At 49.0% G+C, this 18,024-nt stretch overlaps 8 protein-coding genes across 8 annotated transcripts; 5 read left to right on the top strand and 3 right to left on the bottom strand.

The window, feature by feature from the left end:
• Positions 1-372: 372 nt before the first annotated feature.
• P152DRAFT_393287 (uncharacterized protein) lies at positions 373-885 on the top strand (the record flags this gene model as incomplete). Its single annotated transcript, XM_033676188.1, has 2 exons — positions 373-513; positions 595-885. 2 exons carry the CDS (start codon positions 373-375, stop codon positions 883-885), a joined length of 432 nt encoding a protein of 143 aa, XP_033535742.1.
• Positions 886-1,244: 359 nt separating this feature from the next.
• Positions 1,245-2,815, top strand: P152DRAFT_261490 (uncharacterized protein). The gene is made up of 2 exons (XM_033674793.1): positions 1,245-1,420; positions 1,490-2,815. The coding sequence occupies exon 2, from the start codon at positions 1,673-1,675 to the stop codon at positions 2,537-2,539; it is 867 nt and encodes a 288-aa protein (XP_033535741.1). The 5' UTR covers positions 1,245-1,420; positions 1,490-1,672; the 3' UTR covers positions 2,540-2,815.
• Positions 2,816-3,780: 965 nt separating this feature from the next.
• P152DRAFT_465070 (uncharacterized protein) lies at positions 3,781-4,526 on the top strand (the record flags this gene model as incomplete). Its single annotated transcript, XM_033680604.1, has 2 exons — positions 3,781-4,059; positions 4,257-4,526. 2 exons carry the CDS (start codon positions 3,781-3,783, stop codon positions 4,524-4,526), a joined length of 549 nt encoding a protein of 182 aa, XP_033535740.1.
• A 1,014-nt stretch (positions 4,527-5,540) lies between these two features.
• On the top strand, positions 5,541-6,061 carry P152DRAFT_456340 (uncharacterized protein). Its single transcript, XM_033678978.1, has one exon. The coding sequence runs from the start codon at positions 5,631-5,633 to the stop codon at positions 5,964-5,966; it is 336 nt and encodes a 111-aa protein (XP_033535739.1). The 5' UTR covers positions 5,541-5,630; the 3' UTR covers positions 5,967-6,061.
• Positions 6,062-7,568: 1,507 nt separating this feature from the next.
• On the top strand, positions 7,569-8,659 carry P152DRAFT_261277 (cutinase-domain-containing protein). Its single transcript, XM_033674791.1, has 2 exons — positions 7,569-8,128; positions 8,183-8,659. The coding sequence occupies exons 1-2, from the start codon at positions 7,740-7,742 to the stop codon at positions 8,568-8,570; spliced, it is 777 nt and encodes a 258-aa protein (XP_033535738.1). The 5' UTR covers positions 7,569-7,739; the 3' UTR covers positions 8,571-8,659.
• A 2,294-nt stretch (positions 8,660-10,953) lies between these two features.
• P152DRAFT_456338 (uncharacterized protein) lies at positions 10,954-12,253 on the bottom strand. The gene has a single exon (XM_033678977.1). The coding sequence runs from the start codon at positions 12,109-12,111 to the stop codon at positions 11,416-11,418; it is 696 nt and encodes a 231-aa protein (XP_033535737.1). The 5' UTR covers positions 12,112-12,253; the 3' UTR covers positions 10,954-11,415.
• A 736-nt stretch (positions 12,254-12,989) lies between these two features.
• Positions 12,990-15,402, bottom strand: P152DRAFT_431744 (uncharacterized protein; the record flags this gene model as incomplete). The annotated part of the gene is made up of 2 exons (XM_033677426.1): positions 15,075-15,402; positions 12,990-15,012 (listed from the first exon to the last, which is right to left on the bottom strand). Coding segments are annotated over exons 1-2 (2,214 nt in total), but the record flags the coding sequence as incomplete, so codon positions are not given.
• Positions 15,403-15,532: 130 nt separating this feature from the next.
• P152DRAFT_261244 (uncharacterized protein) lies at positions 15,533-18,024 on the bottom strand. The gene is made up of 6 exons (XM_033674790.1): positions 17,521-18,024; positions 17,118-17,423; positions 16,682-16,859; positions 16,228-16,506; positions 15,868-15,937; positions 15,533-15,706 (listed from the first exon to the last, which is right to left on the bottom strand). The coding sequence occupies exons 1-6, from the start codon at positions 17,626-17,628 to the stop codon at positions 15,667-15,669; spliced, it is 981 nt and encodes a 326-aa protein (XP_033535735.1). The 5' UTR covers positions 17,629-18,024; the 3' UTR covers positions 15,533-15,666.

Below are 18,024 nucleotides of genomic sequence, written 5' to 3'. Positions count from 1 at the left end.
CGACCACTCATCTCTCTCTCCCACTCTCTCATTCTCTTTGTCCACTCACCACTTCTCTCCCACTCTCACCGCCATCCGCCAAACATCCCGCATTTTCCATTCACAACCTTCCCAACATCTTCCAAATTCACATCGACATTAACATCGCTATCGACAACTCCCACGCTGGCTTTCGCTCGATAACCCTCACCCCCCGAAATCGCCCGCATGTCGAATCACGGCCTTTTCTTCGGTGCTCCGCCGCCTCACCAACAACATCACTCGCACTCGGGACATGCCGCTCACTCGCACAATCACCACGGTGGTCGTTCAAGACGAGCACCGCGCATGTCGTCAGCCGCGCATCATCACAAACAGCAGCAACAGCAGCAAATGCGGGTGGCGCGTACACACAAAGACATCGTGGAGGCAGCCGCCGTGAGTGCGTACCGATTGAACTTCGAAGCCGCACGGTCCTTCGACCTGGAAGACGACGAGCTGTTCTGTCCGTTTAGCTTGTTGACCGATGAGGATGTATGTGCAGGAATTCTCCCGATGCAACGTGATGATACCGCGCTTTTCGAGTCGATGATGCTGACCGCAATTCTCAATCAGCTCACCTCCATGCACTCCTCCGGATCCGATCGTTCGTCGCTATCCAGCGGCTCCCCCGAGCAATCGCCTCTGCAACATCAACTCCAACCTACACCCGCCTTCATGCTTCCCGCTTCGACCTACCTACAATCCCTCTCATCGCAACATCCATCATCGACAAAGATACACCAGCCAATCGCACAACGCTCCTCTGGCAAGGCCATCCCGATCGTCAATCCAGCCACTCGCAACATCGCAAGCCCTCCTCCATCTATCTCGCCTGCAAGACAGATGGTTGGACGGGTTTGGTAATGTCCGTCCTTGGACTTTGCGACGGCCGGGTCAAATCCACCCATCGATCTTCCATCGATCTTCCATCGATCCGCCAATTTAATCCTTTCCGATGTCCGTTTCATGACCCTAAGCGTTCTGTGTTGCTAAGACTTCGCGCTGGTGTATCCGCGTCTTCCCTCCCTGGCCTCTCGGACGATCCTCCACCGTTCTCGGTCGCCTTCCTCTTCGATTCTCTCCGACCTGTACAAAGTATACCTTTACTTTCCCCTATCTCTTTATTCGATATCGGGAACGACGACACCTTTAAACCACGGGTGATATCACGAAGTCTGTCTTGGACTGCAACGGCGTTTTTATCACGATTCAATATTCAAATCATGAAACGGGGACTACGAGCGAGTCTTTGATTTTCTCCAAGACAAAAAATAAAACATCGAAATAGAATTGCATCATGGTGGGGAACTAGGAAGATCGATTAAGGTGGATTTGTATCAACCGTTCGATCTCGCAGTTGTGTTTTCTTGGGTTGCGTTTCCTTTGGGTTTTTCTGCATGCCACGGCTGTCCGGTGTCTCCGATGTTCTTTCGTCTATTTCCTCCCTCTCTCCCACTCTCTGCGCGAAATACCTCATCTCACGATCACGTCGACTCATGATCCTGGATAATCGGACCCGGAGTTCTCTGTTTTTTTCCCTCCTCCCCCTTCTCTCCCCCCGCGACGATACACATACATATCTGTATTGTCTTTGTCCAAAAACACACCAGCATCCGCAACCGATTGAAAACAACGGGATGGCGAAACCAACATGGCAAATATCCGGGGCTTTTTTTCTTTCTTATGTACGTCGAGGATGACTTACATCGGGATGCAATATGCGCAAATGGTCGACGAAACGAGCGGGGTTTTCCGGTGGTTTTCGAGGCGCACATTTCGACATCGGCGCGTTGTTGCCTTTCCGGCTATGGACGGCATCCTTCCCCCCCTCTCTCCCTCTATATCTCCCTCTCGCAACGGCATGGCAGCATGGAATGGTTCGGTTCGGTTCGGTTGGTTCATCATGCGGCACGGTGTTTGCGATCTCCCAGGAAACGGACATCTGACTTTGTTGTTGTGGTTTTGCCTGTCCATCTCCTGTACATTTTCTCTATTCCATCCCATCCATCCATTCCGTTTTTGGTGCGGTCCTTCCCTGTTTCTATTGCTATCCTGCTCGCCTCGCTTTCCTTGCCTTCTTCCAACGAACTTGCCGGTGTCGGTGCGGTTTGGACGGCTTTCGGGATACGATACTATAGTTTGCAAGATTGCGATGCGATGCGATGCGCCTGGATCTGGACTGGATCTCCGAAATCGGGATGGTCGGAATCGGATGGATGCGATATTCTCGGAGTTTGTTTTCCCCTTTCCGTCGGTTGATTTCGGTGTGTATGTGGTTCGGTCTGGACGGATGTGCGGCATTGACGAGCGTGTTTTACTTATGGTTGGTTCGCGGGGTGTTGCATTGGTCGGATGCGTCTGGTGTGTGTGTGTGTGTGTGTGTTGTGTGTTTCTGGGATATTTCGGTGTTCGATATTGGAGATGGGATGGGATGGGATGGGAGAACCTACCGCGCCTTGCCTACCAATCTGCCTGCCTGCCTGCCTGCCTGCCTGTTGCCTGTTGTTGTATGTCATAGCCATGAGGGATAGCAATGCATAGCGCGCTTTTCCAATCTTCAATGTTGGGGACTAACACTGTGTGACGTGAAATGTGTCGTGGATATCTGATCGTTCATCGCATCTCTAGTCGCGCCGGCCCATGTAATTATGCACTTTCGGTCGAGCTCCTTCCTCAAGGTAGCATTTTCATCGCGTGGTCTTCGGGTACCTCCCAATAGTTTCATCTTCCTTGGATCTCCTGCACAAGATTTTATCGATCAGCCAACCTCGTCCAGAATCCTGCTTCCAATGGCGGTCTTGTCAATTCTCGTCGTCGTCACGTCAAGTCATGGCATGGCATCCCTGAAGCGCAGCGGTACGCAATGTGGACGGGACATGGATCGCTTTCATGAATCACCCCCGGTGTGAACTTCCTCCCAGCCCGATGTCGTTCCATAGCTCTCGCGCTGTAGCATTTGTTTATCACATAGGTAGGTGCATTTATTCTGTACTGTCCTATACCCGGTTTCCGTTGCTACGGTAGGTAAGGAGAAGTCGGCGCCCTTCACTTCATGATGAGCACTGCCAGCGCTGCTCGACATCCGCAGGGCTAACCGGAACTTCGCTCTCATGCTTTCTCAATGTCCTCATTTATTGTTCTATTAACTTTCGCATTCGTATCTTGTTTTCTATCCTCAAAGTCAACCGATCTCTACCGGAGGAATGGGGACACAAGGCCACAAGGCACTAACACATTTAATTAGGCAGCCTAGGTAGTTCCCCACATTGGCCTCGCAGAGAGGCCTGACAGGCGTATGAACCTCTCTCTCTCTCTCCTCTTGCCTTTGAATTTCGGTTGAAGCTATTGGTCATCTCGACTTATGTACCAATGAGGTTGAGCCGTTGAGGTGAGGATGCTACTCAACCAATGCCGGCTAAGAATAAGCTTTGCATGTTTAAAATCATCGTGGTGGTTAGCAAAGTGGATCTCTGATAGGTTCATGTGTAGCCTCACTACAGCGACACCTGCGGCGACTGTTGTCAGTTTTTCCACCATGTCAAAGCTGCGGCGGTTAAATACCATTCATCACAACTATTCTTCCACCGCATCAAAGTTCCTATATGAGACACGAGCTGCTCACACCGAAGAACAATTCAACTCAAATGCCTTAAGCGACACGCTAGGGTCGAACTGCAACACTGCACAAATCTCAACCCGACCTCAATTACCGCCGCCTATGCCACTTTGCCTTTATCTTGAAATGCGATGACAACCCTTATGCGTGAGTTCGAACTTACAGGGGCTAGATACCAGCCTTGTACTGTCCTACGCGATCATCACATCCCTTACGTGATTTGGTTTGAAGATGCCCTCCTACGCTATGGTATCCCGACAGGAATCTTTCATCTCTATCTTCTAGTCAATAACCTGGACGAAGCCGCTGAGGTTTTGATACAGCGGCTCGGCTGGACCTTGAGTTCGGCACCAGCAAGGATTGGAAGCGCGACTGTCGACACGCCGCAGCGCCGACTGCTGCCTCCAACCAATGACAATGAGGTACAAGATCCTCAATCAGTTCGTCTAGTTGGCGCTATATCGGAACCAGGAGAGACCATCCTGCTTCCTGCCAAAGACTAGCATTTTGATTTCTCAACGGGCCGTGTCATGGCGCAAAATCTCTCACTTCCTCCGTTCCTCGGCTCCCAGCGCTTCTTGATTCTCTTATCGGAGCTCTACTAGACGATCCATTGGAGGACCCGCTATATTGGCTCCATATCACCTGTCACGTCGAGTACCTCTACCGCTACAATATAGATGTCAAGGTCAAGTCGTTTGCGCAGAAATTAAAGAGGAAGCATCAACAGTACCATTTTGATATGCTATCAGGAATGGACAGAGGAAATCTGCGGTGGTATCGTCACGAACGCAAAATTCGAGATGCTTTGCGGGATGGCTCGTGGACACTGTGCGATTGTTCTCTTGATGCGGACGCGGATCCTACGACGCAACTCGAGGGCGCCTAAGACGCCGTGCCAAAGTCATCTTGACCCAGCTGCGATATCTAGGGTTAATGATGGTATTTGGCATCATGTCGATGAGTCTCACTAGTGCGTCTAAGACCTATACTCGCTTATACCAAGCGACGCTATTGAATCTGAAGTTGTCTGCAGCCTTTTCCAGCCAAAGGCCTAAGGGGGAGAAAGTTCTTGGAGTGGCCTGCATCGATGTACTGCTACTAGGCCGGCATTGACAGATATCCCAGCCCCTGTGATCACGACGATCTACTTTCTTTTCAACATAATCGATTATAATAGGCCAGAAAGAGCAAGTCTTCTCCCTCTTGCTGTGAATATTCTGGCCCAGTCGCGTAAAGGAAGGATGAAAGGGACCGATAGGGGCAAGCAGACGGCTTTTCTGAGGACTCGATATCTACAGTACAACAAATGGGACCCCTCTGGAATCTGCTGAAGCAAGTGATTCTAATCAAACTAGCAATTTCTTCGAGTTCAATGTATGATTGAGAATGCATCGGGTTGTAGGATCTAATTATCACGACGATATGCCAAGGTACTTGGTCTTTGTGTCAAATGTAACCAACTAAGCTAAATCCCCAAAAAGGGACGCCCCTACTAGGAGGCTAGTAGAAGGGCAGATATAGCTAAGGTAATTTTCCTGTGACACTTTGGTCGCCAGGCTGCGGTGCATCGGACCCATTAGAACCTCTTAAGTCAAAGCATCGGCATTCAACTGTTCAAGGGAATCGAACCAACTTGCGTTCAAAATTGACTCACAAGCTCAAGTGGCTTGTACCAGGGAAGGAGACCAGATAGTGAATTGCTCCAGAACTGGCCGTGTAGAACTGGTCATCCGACTCGAGCCTTAATTATGTCTCATTGAAGCGTATTGTGACGCAAGGCGTATCTAGCCTTCTAGAATCTAGCCGTTCTGGCGCAGAGGTAGCTTGCACGTGCCGCGTTGAGACCATGTTCCGTTTAATATATTGTCGCATTAAACAACATGAAAAACATTAACAGCTTGCCACTTTTCTTCCATACCATGTACCTGTTTCGTACATTGCACATCTCACTTTTCAGGTTCGCTACAGTCATTCCTTCCGTTTCTCAGCTATGTCGAGAATTTCAACGTTGACCGCTTCGGAGGCTGGAATGCCGCGACAAATTGATCTGTCTAAGTGTTGTGTTGGAGTCTACAGTTCGGCCCACTCTCAGATGAACTTTCGTATGAGAATCGCCAACCCGGTCATAAACTCATATGTTTTGCCGAAAGACACAGACCATCCACACTCAGATGACAATGCCCGCTCTCAGATGAACTTTCCTTCTTACACTACCTTATACCAGCTGTTCTGTGCTCTGCCGTCGCAACCTTTGGACACGGAGCCTTGGGGGCAAGATGTAAGTTCCAACGGAATGCATTTCAAATGCATTTTGAAAGCATTCTGAACCAACACAGCTTTGGGCGAACTCTTCTAATAGGTTAGAAATGAATTACGAACATATCCCTAATACATTATATACCAAATCTTTAGAAACTGGGCTATAATAAATGTATTCCTAATGCATTATGCATACATTTTGGCAGGTTCGTCTGAGTGTGAGAAGTAGTATGGACCGTGCGGGTCATGTAATGTGCCTCTATGGACCGTGCACTCTCAGACGAAAACTCATCTGAGGGTGGGACGACCTGCAGACTCAATGGCCGGCTTGGTGACTCTCACACGAAAGTTCATCTGAGAGTGGGGCGATCCGTGCAAGTCAGTGAGTAAGTCACGTGATCTCTGTGACTGATCTGGCCTAGTTCAAATACCAAAGTTGTCCCTTGCCCTTGGTCAGAATACCAGGATACAACACTTAGCCCTAATATGTTCTCGGCTACCGACGTCGGACGTCGACCTGTACGGGTCGCATAAGACTCGTATACGAATTGCCAAGGCTTGGGTCAATTACCGTATACTATACGTCTATACCCCATGGCCATTGTTCTGGTCATAGGCCCTCACGGAGTAAGGGAAATATCGTGAAGGAATTGAAGGCTCAAAACGGTCTGAAACACTACTTCAATTGCGCATCATCTCCGGATCTCGCGATCGTCGAGACTGTTTCCAACCGACGAAGCAACACGTACGTAAATATACCCATTGGGAGCCCAACTAGACGTAACAGCTTCTAAAAGACGGATAGGACGGTGTTAAGCAGGAATGGATCAATTCCCGCATTGATCCTATGCCTGAAAAGCTTCAGGTCGTGATAGACAGAGGGACAACTGATTGGAGGTTTTAAGGCGGAAACCCCTAGAATCTGTTAGATATAGAGCTTTTAAGCGTCCTAGATAGCATCATTTATATTTAACAGTGTTTAAACTTGTGTTAGTTGAGAAATTCAATCAATAACACATGCGGTTTTTGTACACTGATGCAGACTCCTCTCAAAGTGATGGGCCCCGAAATCTGTCGCCTGGGTGCCGGGCCTGCCGGGAACCGCAAAATCAATCCCTGCCAAGACCTTGTGTCATTTGTCCGGCACCCGCTTCGGATCAATATCCGAACCTATCGTCAGATGGGATGTTGCTCGGCGGCTGAGAAGGGGTCCTCGTACATCGGCGTTCAATCTATATACGAAGTTATACGAAGTTGACCTCACCGGAGACGAATCTTTTCTGGCCCTTAGGGTAAACCGTTTATTCGGCCTCGCATAAAAGCAGGAGTCTGGAGGAGGGAGTGGCGCGGATTTCCATCCAATGGAGGGCATCATTTCCTGGGATGGTCTACATATCAGTCTGAGTAATATGTTTTCGGCTTCTGTTCTAAGTCTTCTCTTTCGACGTTCCTCAGTTAAGATTGCCCCAAGCAACGGTGACTGGGCAATGTTCTCCATCCACAATGCTTATTGTTCTTGGCCTAGGTACTTTGGTACTATGGTCTCCCTCGTCGTTTTATGCTCGCCTGTGAAGTAGATTGAAGATGAGCTTCACACTGCGCCTGCGTGAAGTATTATATCTCCGCAAATTACGTGGAGAGCCTGGGGGAGGCGCCCGTCATTTCGAGATCACCCAACTGCGGTAGACATGCAGATATAAAGGGGGTTGCATCACCATCGGACCACAGTGTCAGTACGGCCTGAACGACACCTTGAATTCCATTCATTCCCAAGCCCAGAGCTTCTCTGGACAGTCAGTCCTTTGATAACCAAATCTTTTTCCAATATTTTCTTTCCAACATGAAGGTTGCTTCCATTCTTACCCTGCTTGCGGGCATCGCCACCGCAGCCCCGGTGGCAGAGCCAGTCGAGGCCCGTCAATTGTTCGGTGTCGGCATGTCTGCCAGCGAGTTCACTGAAGAAGGCTGCAAACCGGTCATCTTCATCTTTGCTCGTGGCTCGACCGAGCCGGGCAACTTCGGATTCATCGCCGGTCCAAACACGGCTAATAAGCTCAAGGACATCTTCGGCAAGGAGAACGTCGCCGCGGAGGGCGTCGACTATCCTGCGCTGTTGACCACCAACTTCCTCCCGTCGGGCGGTGACCCCACTGGTGTCCGCGACATGAAGGCGAAGCTTCAGAAGGCTACCCAATGCGACGGTTCCATCGTCGTCGCCGGTGGTTACAGGTTCGCCCAATCCCAGCTCTTCAACCTCGCCACCCCATTCTAACCATCATATAGCCAAGGTGCCGCCATCACCCACGAGGCCATCGAAGACTCCCCTTCGCAAGTCGTTTCCCGCATCGCCGGCGTCGTCACCTTCGGCGACACCAAGAAGCTGCAGTCCCGCGGCAAGATCCAAGGTATCCCCCCGGAGAACTTCAAGATCATCTGCGCCATAGGCGACCTTGTCTGCAGCGGCACCTTGATCATCACCGTGGCCCATCTGACCTACATGGTGGACGGGGACGACGCGGGCGAGTTCCTGGCGCAACGCATCCGCGCTGCTCAGAGCAGCGGTGGCTCATCCGGCGGATCGACTGGTGGCTTCGCCGAGAGCAGCAATAGCGGCCTTGGCGCCAGCGGCGGCGGGCTTTTCGGAGGCCTCTTCAGCGGGGTCGGGCAGTAGATATTTCTGATGTCCCATTACCGGCGACACATTGGTTGCCTCGGGGACAGAAGCTGATCTGGCCATGTGCGGTGAGCGTGGAGCACTGAGCGTGGATGACGATACGCCTGGGCGGCGAAGCGACCCTTGGATACCCATTATTCTAATCGTTGTTGTAAATAACATCTCCTATCACCTATGGGAGCGACCGGCAATTTTACTTCATCACATCACCTTCAGGCAACCATCGCAGTAGCGACCTCACGCGCTGTTTACTTCCCCTTTCTCCAAAATATATCGGTTATTATCAATGCAGGTTATAACCTCAGGCTCCCAGCCTCCAGAGCTGATGCCCTGGCCTGCGCCATCCCTCTGCCGTTCGAGTATTACAGTACATACTGCTGAGGCTGGTGAGATTTTCCACCCAGTTTCCCAATTGATACTAGTATAGAATAAATTACATCAAGCAAGTCGTTCACGATCGTACGCACTCCTAACTATAGATATACGTTTGTAAGTACATATTCTCGAACTGTTCGCGTGTAAGCGCTCTCCATGTAGCACTTCCATAAGCATACGAAAGGGTGTTCGGCGGGAGGCTTCCGTCTACTCCTCTCAAATAACCTATATCAGCTAGTCTATATTATCACGCCTATCTTCTTTCTACTGACGTCACTGGCTCTTGCGCGGACCGAGTCCTTTCCATGAATTTGAAGCCGCCTCTGCTAGTGCGCGCTTAGGGCGCTCTCTAAGCACATTTTGAGCATCGGCTTGTGCAAATCTTTCAGCGTAGAAAGCTTCCACATCTCCAAAGTGATAATTCCATGCCATTGTTGGAGTGCAGGAAGCATACACTCCGCTTGTAGCGAGAGCCATATTCCGTGCTTCGATCACTTCTATGGGGTCCTTTTCCTGCCCTGTCTCCGCCAAAAAATTGTTCAATGTGTTCAAGTCACTGCAGTTATACAGAGTGGGCTGAAGCCGTCGACACTCGACGTCAGCAAAGAACTCTTCTAACGACAAAGGTTGCCAGGCAGACTGTAGAGGGGGTTGAGCCGTAGTAATAGACACTTTAATAGAAACAGATGAAGGCAAATGAGATGGAGTAGGGGAAGACACAAGAGCAGGTTCAGGAATCGATACAGATATAGAAGTAGTTATAGCATTCGCAGCTAGTAAAGATGTAGGAATTAACACGGCGACAGAGGTATTTATGTGTCGTAAGACATCAGCAAGTGTTTGACCCTGGGATTAAGGAAGAGACGGCAGTGCACGTCGTTCAACTGCGGCTCTAGGATAGATCGATATAGGCTTAGAGAGAGGATTATTGACCGACCTTGCTTACGTTGATAGCGCCAATAATCGTCGTAAAGGTGGTTTGGTCGTAACGTCGATCCAGAATGCATCACATCTCGCAGCGTATGATGACATGGAAGACCATTTATCTTCTCAAAGAGGCCAGAACAAGGATTCCCCCGACGACGTTATGTTTGCTCCTTCTGGTGCAGCAGATCCTGTTGTCTAATGCGTTCAAATGCTGGTGGGGTAAGGATGTCATGAATGCCGGGAGGCAGGAATGGCATTGCCGCATTGACTCCAGTCTGTACTTGAATTTAACGCTGCGTTTAGAAGAAGCAATCTGTTTCCTGTACTTGTTGTATTGACTGTTGACCACCTGCTCAATCCTTCCAACAACACGCAGCAAGTCGCCTCTTGCCCTCGTGCTCGGTCTCTTAATGAAACAGCGGATGTCTTCAGCCGCGTGCTCAATAAGCCAATCGTGATCCGTCAGGTACTTGTGGATGAGTATGTCAAACAGCCACAGGTCCACACTGATCTCACATATCGGGGTAGTAACTGGGCGCCTATCTGGACAACTGCGTTTGATGCGATCCGCGATGGCGAATGTGCAGCCGTTACCCCAAATTTGGCTCAAATACTTGGCCGCGAACCTGAGCAATTTGACACAACTATTAGGAACATGCTTTCGACTTGAGCGAAAGGGATGTAACGGTCTTGGGCTTCTGGCCCAGATTGATGGCTCTTTGGCCTGGCGGCCTTGGGAAGAGTGCCTTGTTGCCTCGTTCCCTTGCAACTGCAACACGCAGTAGTGGAACTTGCAGGGGCCAATCAACCGTTGATATACCGTTGATCCACCGTTGAAAGAAATCAACCGTTGATACGAATCAACCGAAGTTTCCCCGTTGATTTCGCATCTTCGTATAACGCATTCAACGGTTGATTTTCGCCTACACCGTTGATTTCATTATACGTATAGACTTATTCAACGGTATATCAACGGTTGATCGGGGTCTATACCGTTGATTGGTTTGTCCACCGCAGATCGACTACTAATCACGTGGTTCACTTGCAGGAATGTTTTACTCGTTACAACCAGCCCCCCATGCTGCTTGAATGTTTTGCTAAGCTTATCGGAAAGCCTGTGTATTATACATACATCGCTGTATCGCGTGTAAAATCCCCTTCATGTTAAGAGTCGAACAGAGTTGGGTGGGTTAGAGGTAGTGCGGCGCTCCTGTGGTCGGTGTAGAGAGACTTTACCTCCCACGGTAGGAAGTGTATGCCGGTGTATTGTTTTCGTCCCATCGGTCCCAGACACCCATTTGATGCCATCAGTGCAGCGATCTATCCATCTATTCATCTCGTCCATCCATCATACACTTTGTAAGCCATCAGAATCCATCCACCCATCTATCCATCCATCTATCCATCCATCCATCCATCCATCCATCCATCCATCTATCGTATAGTTTGCAAGCCACCAGAGCGCCCTTCTTATTACACAGATCCGTCTCATCTATCTCTCCTGACAGCCAGCTATCTTAAGCTTGTCTGGCGCCAGGCACTACATAAAGTGGATCTTGCTCCAGTTTACATATAGCAGCGTGTCCGAATCCTTGTCCAACGGTATCTCATTGTCATGTCCGTCGTGTTCCTTGACGGGGAGGATAAAGAGCTTGGTAGCTTCGATAGCAGGAAGGCCGACGAAGAACTGCTGCTCCTCGCCTTCAATACGCAGGAGAGGGAGCTTGAGAATAGGGTCAATACGTCCGGTGGCTTGCGAGGTCGATACAGGATTGACGCATCCGGTGTGTTGTGAGGTAGGCGCAGGATCGACACGTTCGGTGGGTTGCAAGGTGGGCGTCAGGATGAGGAACAGGCGCTTATAGCCGGGCAGCGCTTCATGCGTGAAGATATCGTCGATACCGCATACCTTAAGGGTGGTACCACGGACCTGGATGAAGTCACCTCGTCCAAAAGTAGTCCTCTTATTATTGGCATCAAACGAGAACTTCTTCCACCACTCGACGACACTGGTTCCCATATGGTGTACGTTCCGCCCATAGTCTCGGAGATAGGCAGAGGATAAATTACCACGGAAACCTGCTGTCATATGTGACGGGCGTGTAGGGAGCTTGAGCGTCTCGCGGCAATACTTCTGCTGGATCTTAGACTGCGCTGTAGGATTACGATGACCATCGTCAAAGATGATGTTCTCGACGGTATCGCCGGTATTATCTTCATCGATCGCCAGACGCATAGTCTCCTGTGGAAACAGAGTGCGGAAGAGCGTTGGACAGGCTTGGTCAATGTCTTGGAGCTGCTTAGTGATCTTGGCATTAGGAAAGGCACCGGTAAGGGCGAGGCGGAGGGTTTGACGAATATTCTCGCGCTAGAGGAGGTCCTTCTCAGGGTTGCGCTTATTTGTAAGGAGGATGGCATTCTTGTACTCCTTATGCTTGTTCTCACCAGGCAGGACACCCGCGTTAGCAGGGATGGCATACTCACGGAGAACCTCTTGAAAATGTAAACCAATATGGACATTTGGCCTCTGCTGATCCCGTTGGAACTGGATGGCCTTTTTTGTGGTGAGGGCACCATCTATGGCTGTCTGTCCTTGCATTGGCCCTGGCGTCTCGATCGATGAGACGACTATCTGGCTAGCAGTTGATTTTCCGCCTACCTGGGGGGCAGTATCTGAGGCAGGCGGATTAACAGATGTCCGACGACTCGACGACGCAAGAGCAGCAGCTCTGCAGAGCCGCTTAAACATGTCACGGCACCGCTTGATATCCGTATCGAAAGTTTGACGCTCTCCTTGCGTCAGGTGAGAAGCAGTGCAGAGCATGTTAGACTTGGCAATCGCCGATAACGCCGTAACGATCAAGTTTGGGACAAGCTGTCTGCTGGGGTTCTTGCTAGATTCACCAATCTCGACCATAATATCTTTAAACGCAATATGGACGCCCTCGAAGTACGCATTCTGGATATGCTTTTCGCGTAACCAAACTCGAGCCAGGCAGGGGGCAATAACGCTCCATCGGGCGTGCTCTTGAAGGGAGTAGCTTCCGATGTAGTGCTCAGGAGCTTGGAGACGACCCCATCCGGGAGGGAACGGAAAAGAGCGGAGCAACCGACCATATTCGGCTGCGGCCTTTTTTGTCAAGAGATCTCCATTCCACAGAAGGTGCGTAAGCTTCGTGATGCCATTGAGTTCAGAGTGGAAAGGATCGGGAGGACGGGAGAGGACGAGATCAAGAGCAGGACTCAGTTTCATCAATGCCGGGTCCTCTGCTTCCATACCTAACTTATCGGCCGTAATCTTCCTCTGGATCTTGTTAGGTCTGCTTCGGATAGAAGCCCTCTGACGTATAACTTCATAGTGGTATCGGCCGCGGGCTTCGATATCAAAATCAAGGAGGCCACGTTGGGCAGTCTCGACAAGACACATCCTGCAAGTAGATTCGGCGGCGACAGATCGGAAGCCTGAATTGGTCTGCTGCTGGGGCATATCACCAATATATGCCATAACAGAGACGCAGACGGTAAACTGCTTACCGGTGATAAGCATATCAATGCCTCGTTCGAGCTGTGTTATTCTACCTCTAAGGGCATCGGTAACCTCTGTAAAGTTGCTGCCATGCGGGCCGAGTGTAAGTGGGAAGACATTCTGCCTCTTATTACGGTCTGAACTGCGGAGAGGCGCTAATAAGAGATAGAACCCCATAATCGTACGGTACATGTTCCGAAATAAGCCGAACCCGTCAAGAAAGGCGAGCAGGGGAATAGAGATAATGTTAGAACTTTTGCTAAACTTGTCAACGAGATACTGGCGACCATATTCCGCTATCTCTATCTGGCCACGGATAGCCCTAGACTGGTTTAGAGGGCGGATATTGTCCCCACGGAAAATACGGCGGATAAAGAGCTGGCCTTGAATATGGCTCTTGTCGTCTCTAAGCTTAACGCTGCTCTCGAAGGCATAGTCAAGGAAGATGTCAAAGTTGAAGGTATATGGAGTAAGAGCACTCTCGAGAACCATAGAAATATCATCCTCTAGGATCACTAGTTCCTTATTTTCTGGCAGAGGGTCAAGCTTGATGATCATGAGCAAGAGATCCCGGCGTGTATCCATAAGATCGATGAACGGAACGATCTTTTGGACCTCGACGACGACCGATCCAATAGGGCCACGATGCTCACGTTGGCTACGGTAGTCTCTACCAAACGAGAGAATGCGACCGATGTGATTTTTGTCAGCGTCTGTGTGGCAGCGGCATATAGCTTCGTTGCACTGGTATAGTACAATATCAGACGGAAAGACTACCTGGCCTTCGGGGAGACGCGGGAACTCGCCGGAGGAGTAGCGGATTGAAGAGGCCCAGGCGGTAGAGTGCCAGAGCTCTGCCGGCTCATCAACGAAATGGGCCATTCCGATATGCATACGCTCGCGGATCGTTGATGAGAGAATAGCTTGGAAGAGGTAGATAGGGTTAAAGAAGAAGAGGTTGTCAGGCGCAGTGGCAACCTGACCCGCTGCTAATGCTCTGCTCATAATGATTTTCCTCCTTGAGGCAGGCAGCTTGGCAATATTAAGCTTGATGGGGGTCTGACGGAGCTCAAGGAGAGGGAGTTGGCCAACAGCATGTAGCTTCAGGGTATCTAGGGCCTTTGGCAGCTTCTTTACAGCGTCATCGCTCAGCATATTAAGGATTTCTCGAAGGCCTGTCCACTGAGCGCGTGAGATACCTGCCTCTTGACACCATAGGCCGAGTGCAACCTCAAAGTCTGATGTAGGGGCTGCTCGAGGGTTGGGGACAGGTGTTGAGTCGTCGAAGTCCGCAGGCGGTTGGATGGCCGCAGTGGCCTCAGCAGTGACGTGACTAGGACCAGCGACCGTGTCAAATACAGCGGTAGAAGGTGCGGCAGTGAAAGATGGCTGATATCCAACTGTGGCAGATATAACAGTCTCTATATCGTCCTCATCGATAGTATCGACAGGAACCGTTGGTATTATATCTTCCTCTTCAGGATCCTGGAACTGCTCGAGCAGCCGAAGATCGTGTAGATCTAGAAGGGTTGTCTCATTATCGTCAACGACTTCAGCCTGGTCAGTCTGGAGGCCAATGAGGTTCTCTGTAAGGTCATCAGAGGCAAGATCCTATTTACCTGTAAGTCATTCTGTTGAATATTTATCAGATTTATTATATCCATTATACTTACGGCATGTAGGTCAGGACTGACGTTATAATCACTTTCGTCATCACTAAACCCAGCTAGGAATTCTCTATCGTCCACAAGTTCTTCCTTAATCTTCCTCTTCTTTGAAGAGCTTCCTTCTTGGTCCCTACTATGCCTTTGTGTCGTTTTGGCAAGGAGTATATCCGCTAGGCCTCGAATAGGGATACGAGACATCTTAACGAGGTCGGATCTAATGGGTATATAGAGATGATTGATGATACGAGTGAGAATAGGAAATAAGGATAAGATTAAGAATGAAGAGTGTAAGTGTAAGTTCTGTTGTAGCAGGTGAGGCTGTGGTAGATAAGAGGTTGCATGTGGGAATTTTAATGTGTTAAGTACGTTTGTAGCAGGTACGGAATATAAGAAATGGAAGGCACACTGGCGTATCAGGACTTTGCAATTTTCGAAATCCACCACCGGTATGCACCTAAGTTGTTCTCGCAATTGAGAATACAGTAGGCTATTAGACATAGTATCGTATTCTATTCTATTTACTTTATCATTCAAAAGAAAACTAGTAAAGGAAATTACATTCCGGGCAGACAGGCAGGTAGGCGGGTAGTAGGATCCACTATAGCAGGTAGACAATACGTGCCGGAATAAGAAGTATACTAGGAACCATCCTTAGCAACGGATCATCATCTACTAGGTTATAAAGATATAGATTAGGGAGTAGGTCTTCTATTGGCGGTAGAGATGACCTAGAGGAACTAGAAGCCAAGACATATTAAGGGGTTAGGGAACTGGGTTTGGTTGTCTAAGAACCACATACCGTGTATGTATCCTATACCCAAGAATACGTTGGGAATCCCAAAGATCTAGAAGTCCAGGCACAATGCCACCTAGCGGCTGTGTAAGCAGTACTATACTATAGAAATATTGCACGAAAACGGAGCATCTGATAGAAAAGCACAGGAATATAAAATACAGAGCAGAAAACACAGTTCTAAACACACTACATAAGAAAATAGGAAACAGAAACCAGACCACAAACACCAGACTACAGAAAACAACCACACGGTCCTACAGACCATAGAAAACGAAACAGCGCGAATGGAAGGGGAGAGAGGGGGGAGAGGAGGGAGGAGAGGAGAAAGGAGAGAGGAGAGGGGGGAGAAGAACGGGGACTAACCGGACCTAGAGTCGCGGGGGTGAGGAGGGGGGGCTATAAGTGCAAACGACATTGTCGCTAGTGTAGCGTCATTTTGACGCGGTGTAGGGTCCCTCTGCCCAGAGCTAATATTAAATAGCTCTTTAAAACACTCCCTATCCACGTCCTCAAACGGCTCCGCAAGGCACATTGAATACCAAGCTTTATGAAGCTTGGATTTCGCCGTTTCGGAGCCAGTCTTCTCTATACGCTCCGCCCGAACAATCCCCCACACGAACGAGCCCAGGGACATAAACATGGCTATTTTACGTTAGATTATGGGCAAAATGCGGCTTTAAATGGACAAATGCCAGGACACAGTTAGACAGAATATACATCTAGATGGATAAAATCCAGATTCAAAGGACAACTAGATAAAACATAGTTCGACAAAACACAAGAGATAAAACGCGGATATATGAAATATATAACTTACACTTGCAATAAAATTCCCCCAATTGAGAGGATTTATCTACATCTAGATATCCCTTCATATAATACCATACGTTAAGGAAATCCTCCGAAGAGAACTTTTCGCCGAGATGGAGGGCAACACCAGCGGAATCTAGTCGAGACAAGACTTGATTCAGGAGTACGTTCTGCTCGAGCCAGTCCTACATACATAGTAGTTAAATACTTAAACATTGAATTCTAGATTTGGACAAATAGATCTGGAGTTAAATATAGCGTTCTGGAGATTTAAACTTGATTTGAACTTGAAATGGACTTGGAAATGTAGATCTGGACTTGGGATATGGAATATGGACTTAAAAAGAGAAATCTAAAGGGGGAAATGAGATCTGGACTTGAAAATGGGATCTAGAAGGGGGAAATGGAAATCTAGACTTGGGGACTTAGAATTTTGAACTTACTCTCATCTTCTCGATGGTTTGGGCCTTGAACGTTTTGACTTGGTCTTTAAAGACCTGTTTGGCCCGGCGCCAGAGGGCAGAATCCGCAGTCATTTCGGCTGGAAAATCCTGGCCATATACCTTCCGGATCAACGAAGGATAGGCATCGGTGTCATGGTTGAGGAACCAACTCCACCGAGTTTCGCGCCCAAATTTCTTTGCTTGAGACAGGAAATCAAGCTCGGACTGGGACGCTTGTCCGTTCTTCGTCCCCTTACTGCGCTTCTTCGGCGCAGAGAGTTCTTCGCGGCGCTGTCGCTTGTGTGCCTTCACCACCAAATGAATCAATTACTACAATATATATGGGATTTACTCGGAAATCATAGTAAATGATTCATAGGGATATAAAAACAAGTAAACTTACGCGTGGAGAAAGGGAATCTTCCCGAACAGAGGGATTCTCATCGTCAGAATCGAGAAGAGGATAAGGAGCCTGCGCATCTAAGACCGAGTTCTGCTGTCCAGTAGACATTTTCTATAGCTTCATTGCAAGGAAAGTGTTTTACAATGATTACAGACAGAGATCTCTAAGCTAAATGCGCTTGACGATGGCGGCACAGATGGTAGAATGGGCTTTTAGATAAAACGACACACAGTTCAGAGTGGTGGCATCCATAGAAGAACTCATTCAGTGGTTGAAGTTTAACGGTGAATCAACGGTGAATTAACGGTTTATCGGAATCCTCGAGGAATTTTCAACTTCGTGTACCGGAATCTACCGTTGATCCACGGTATTTCGTAATCCACGGTATAGCACCTTCCACGTATATCATTTCTATACGTCGTCCAAGATTCAACCATCCATCCACCGTTGATTCCATTCAACCGTTGATCCACCGTTGATTGGCCCCTGCAAGTTCCGCTACTG

Source organism: Eremomyces bilateralis (genome assembly GCF_010015585.1).
Source record: "Eremomyces bilateralis CBS 781.70 unplaced genomic scaffold P152scaffold_5, whole genome shotgun sequence".
Taxonomy (NCBI): Eukaryota; Fungi; Ascomycota; class Dothideomycetes; order Eremomycetales; family Eremomycetaceae; genus Eremomyces; species Eremomyces bilateralis.
The sequence above is the reverse complement of the archived record's forward strand: the minus strand, read 5'-3'. Positions and strand labels throughout refer to the sequence as shown.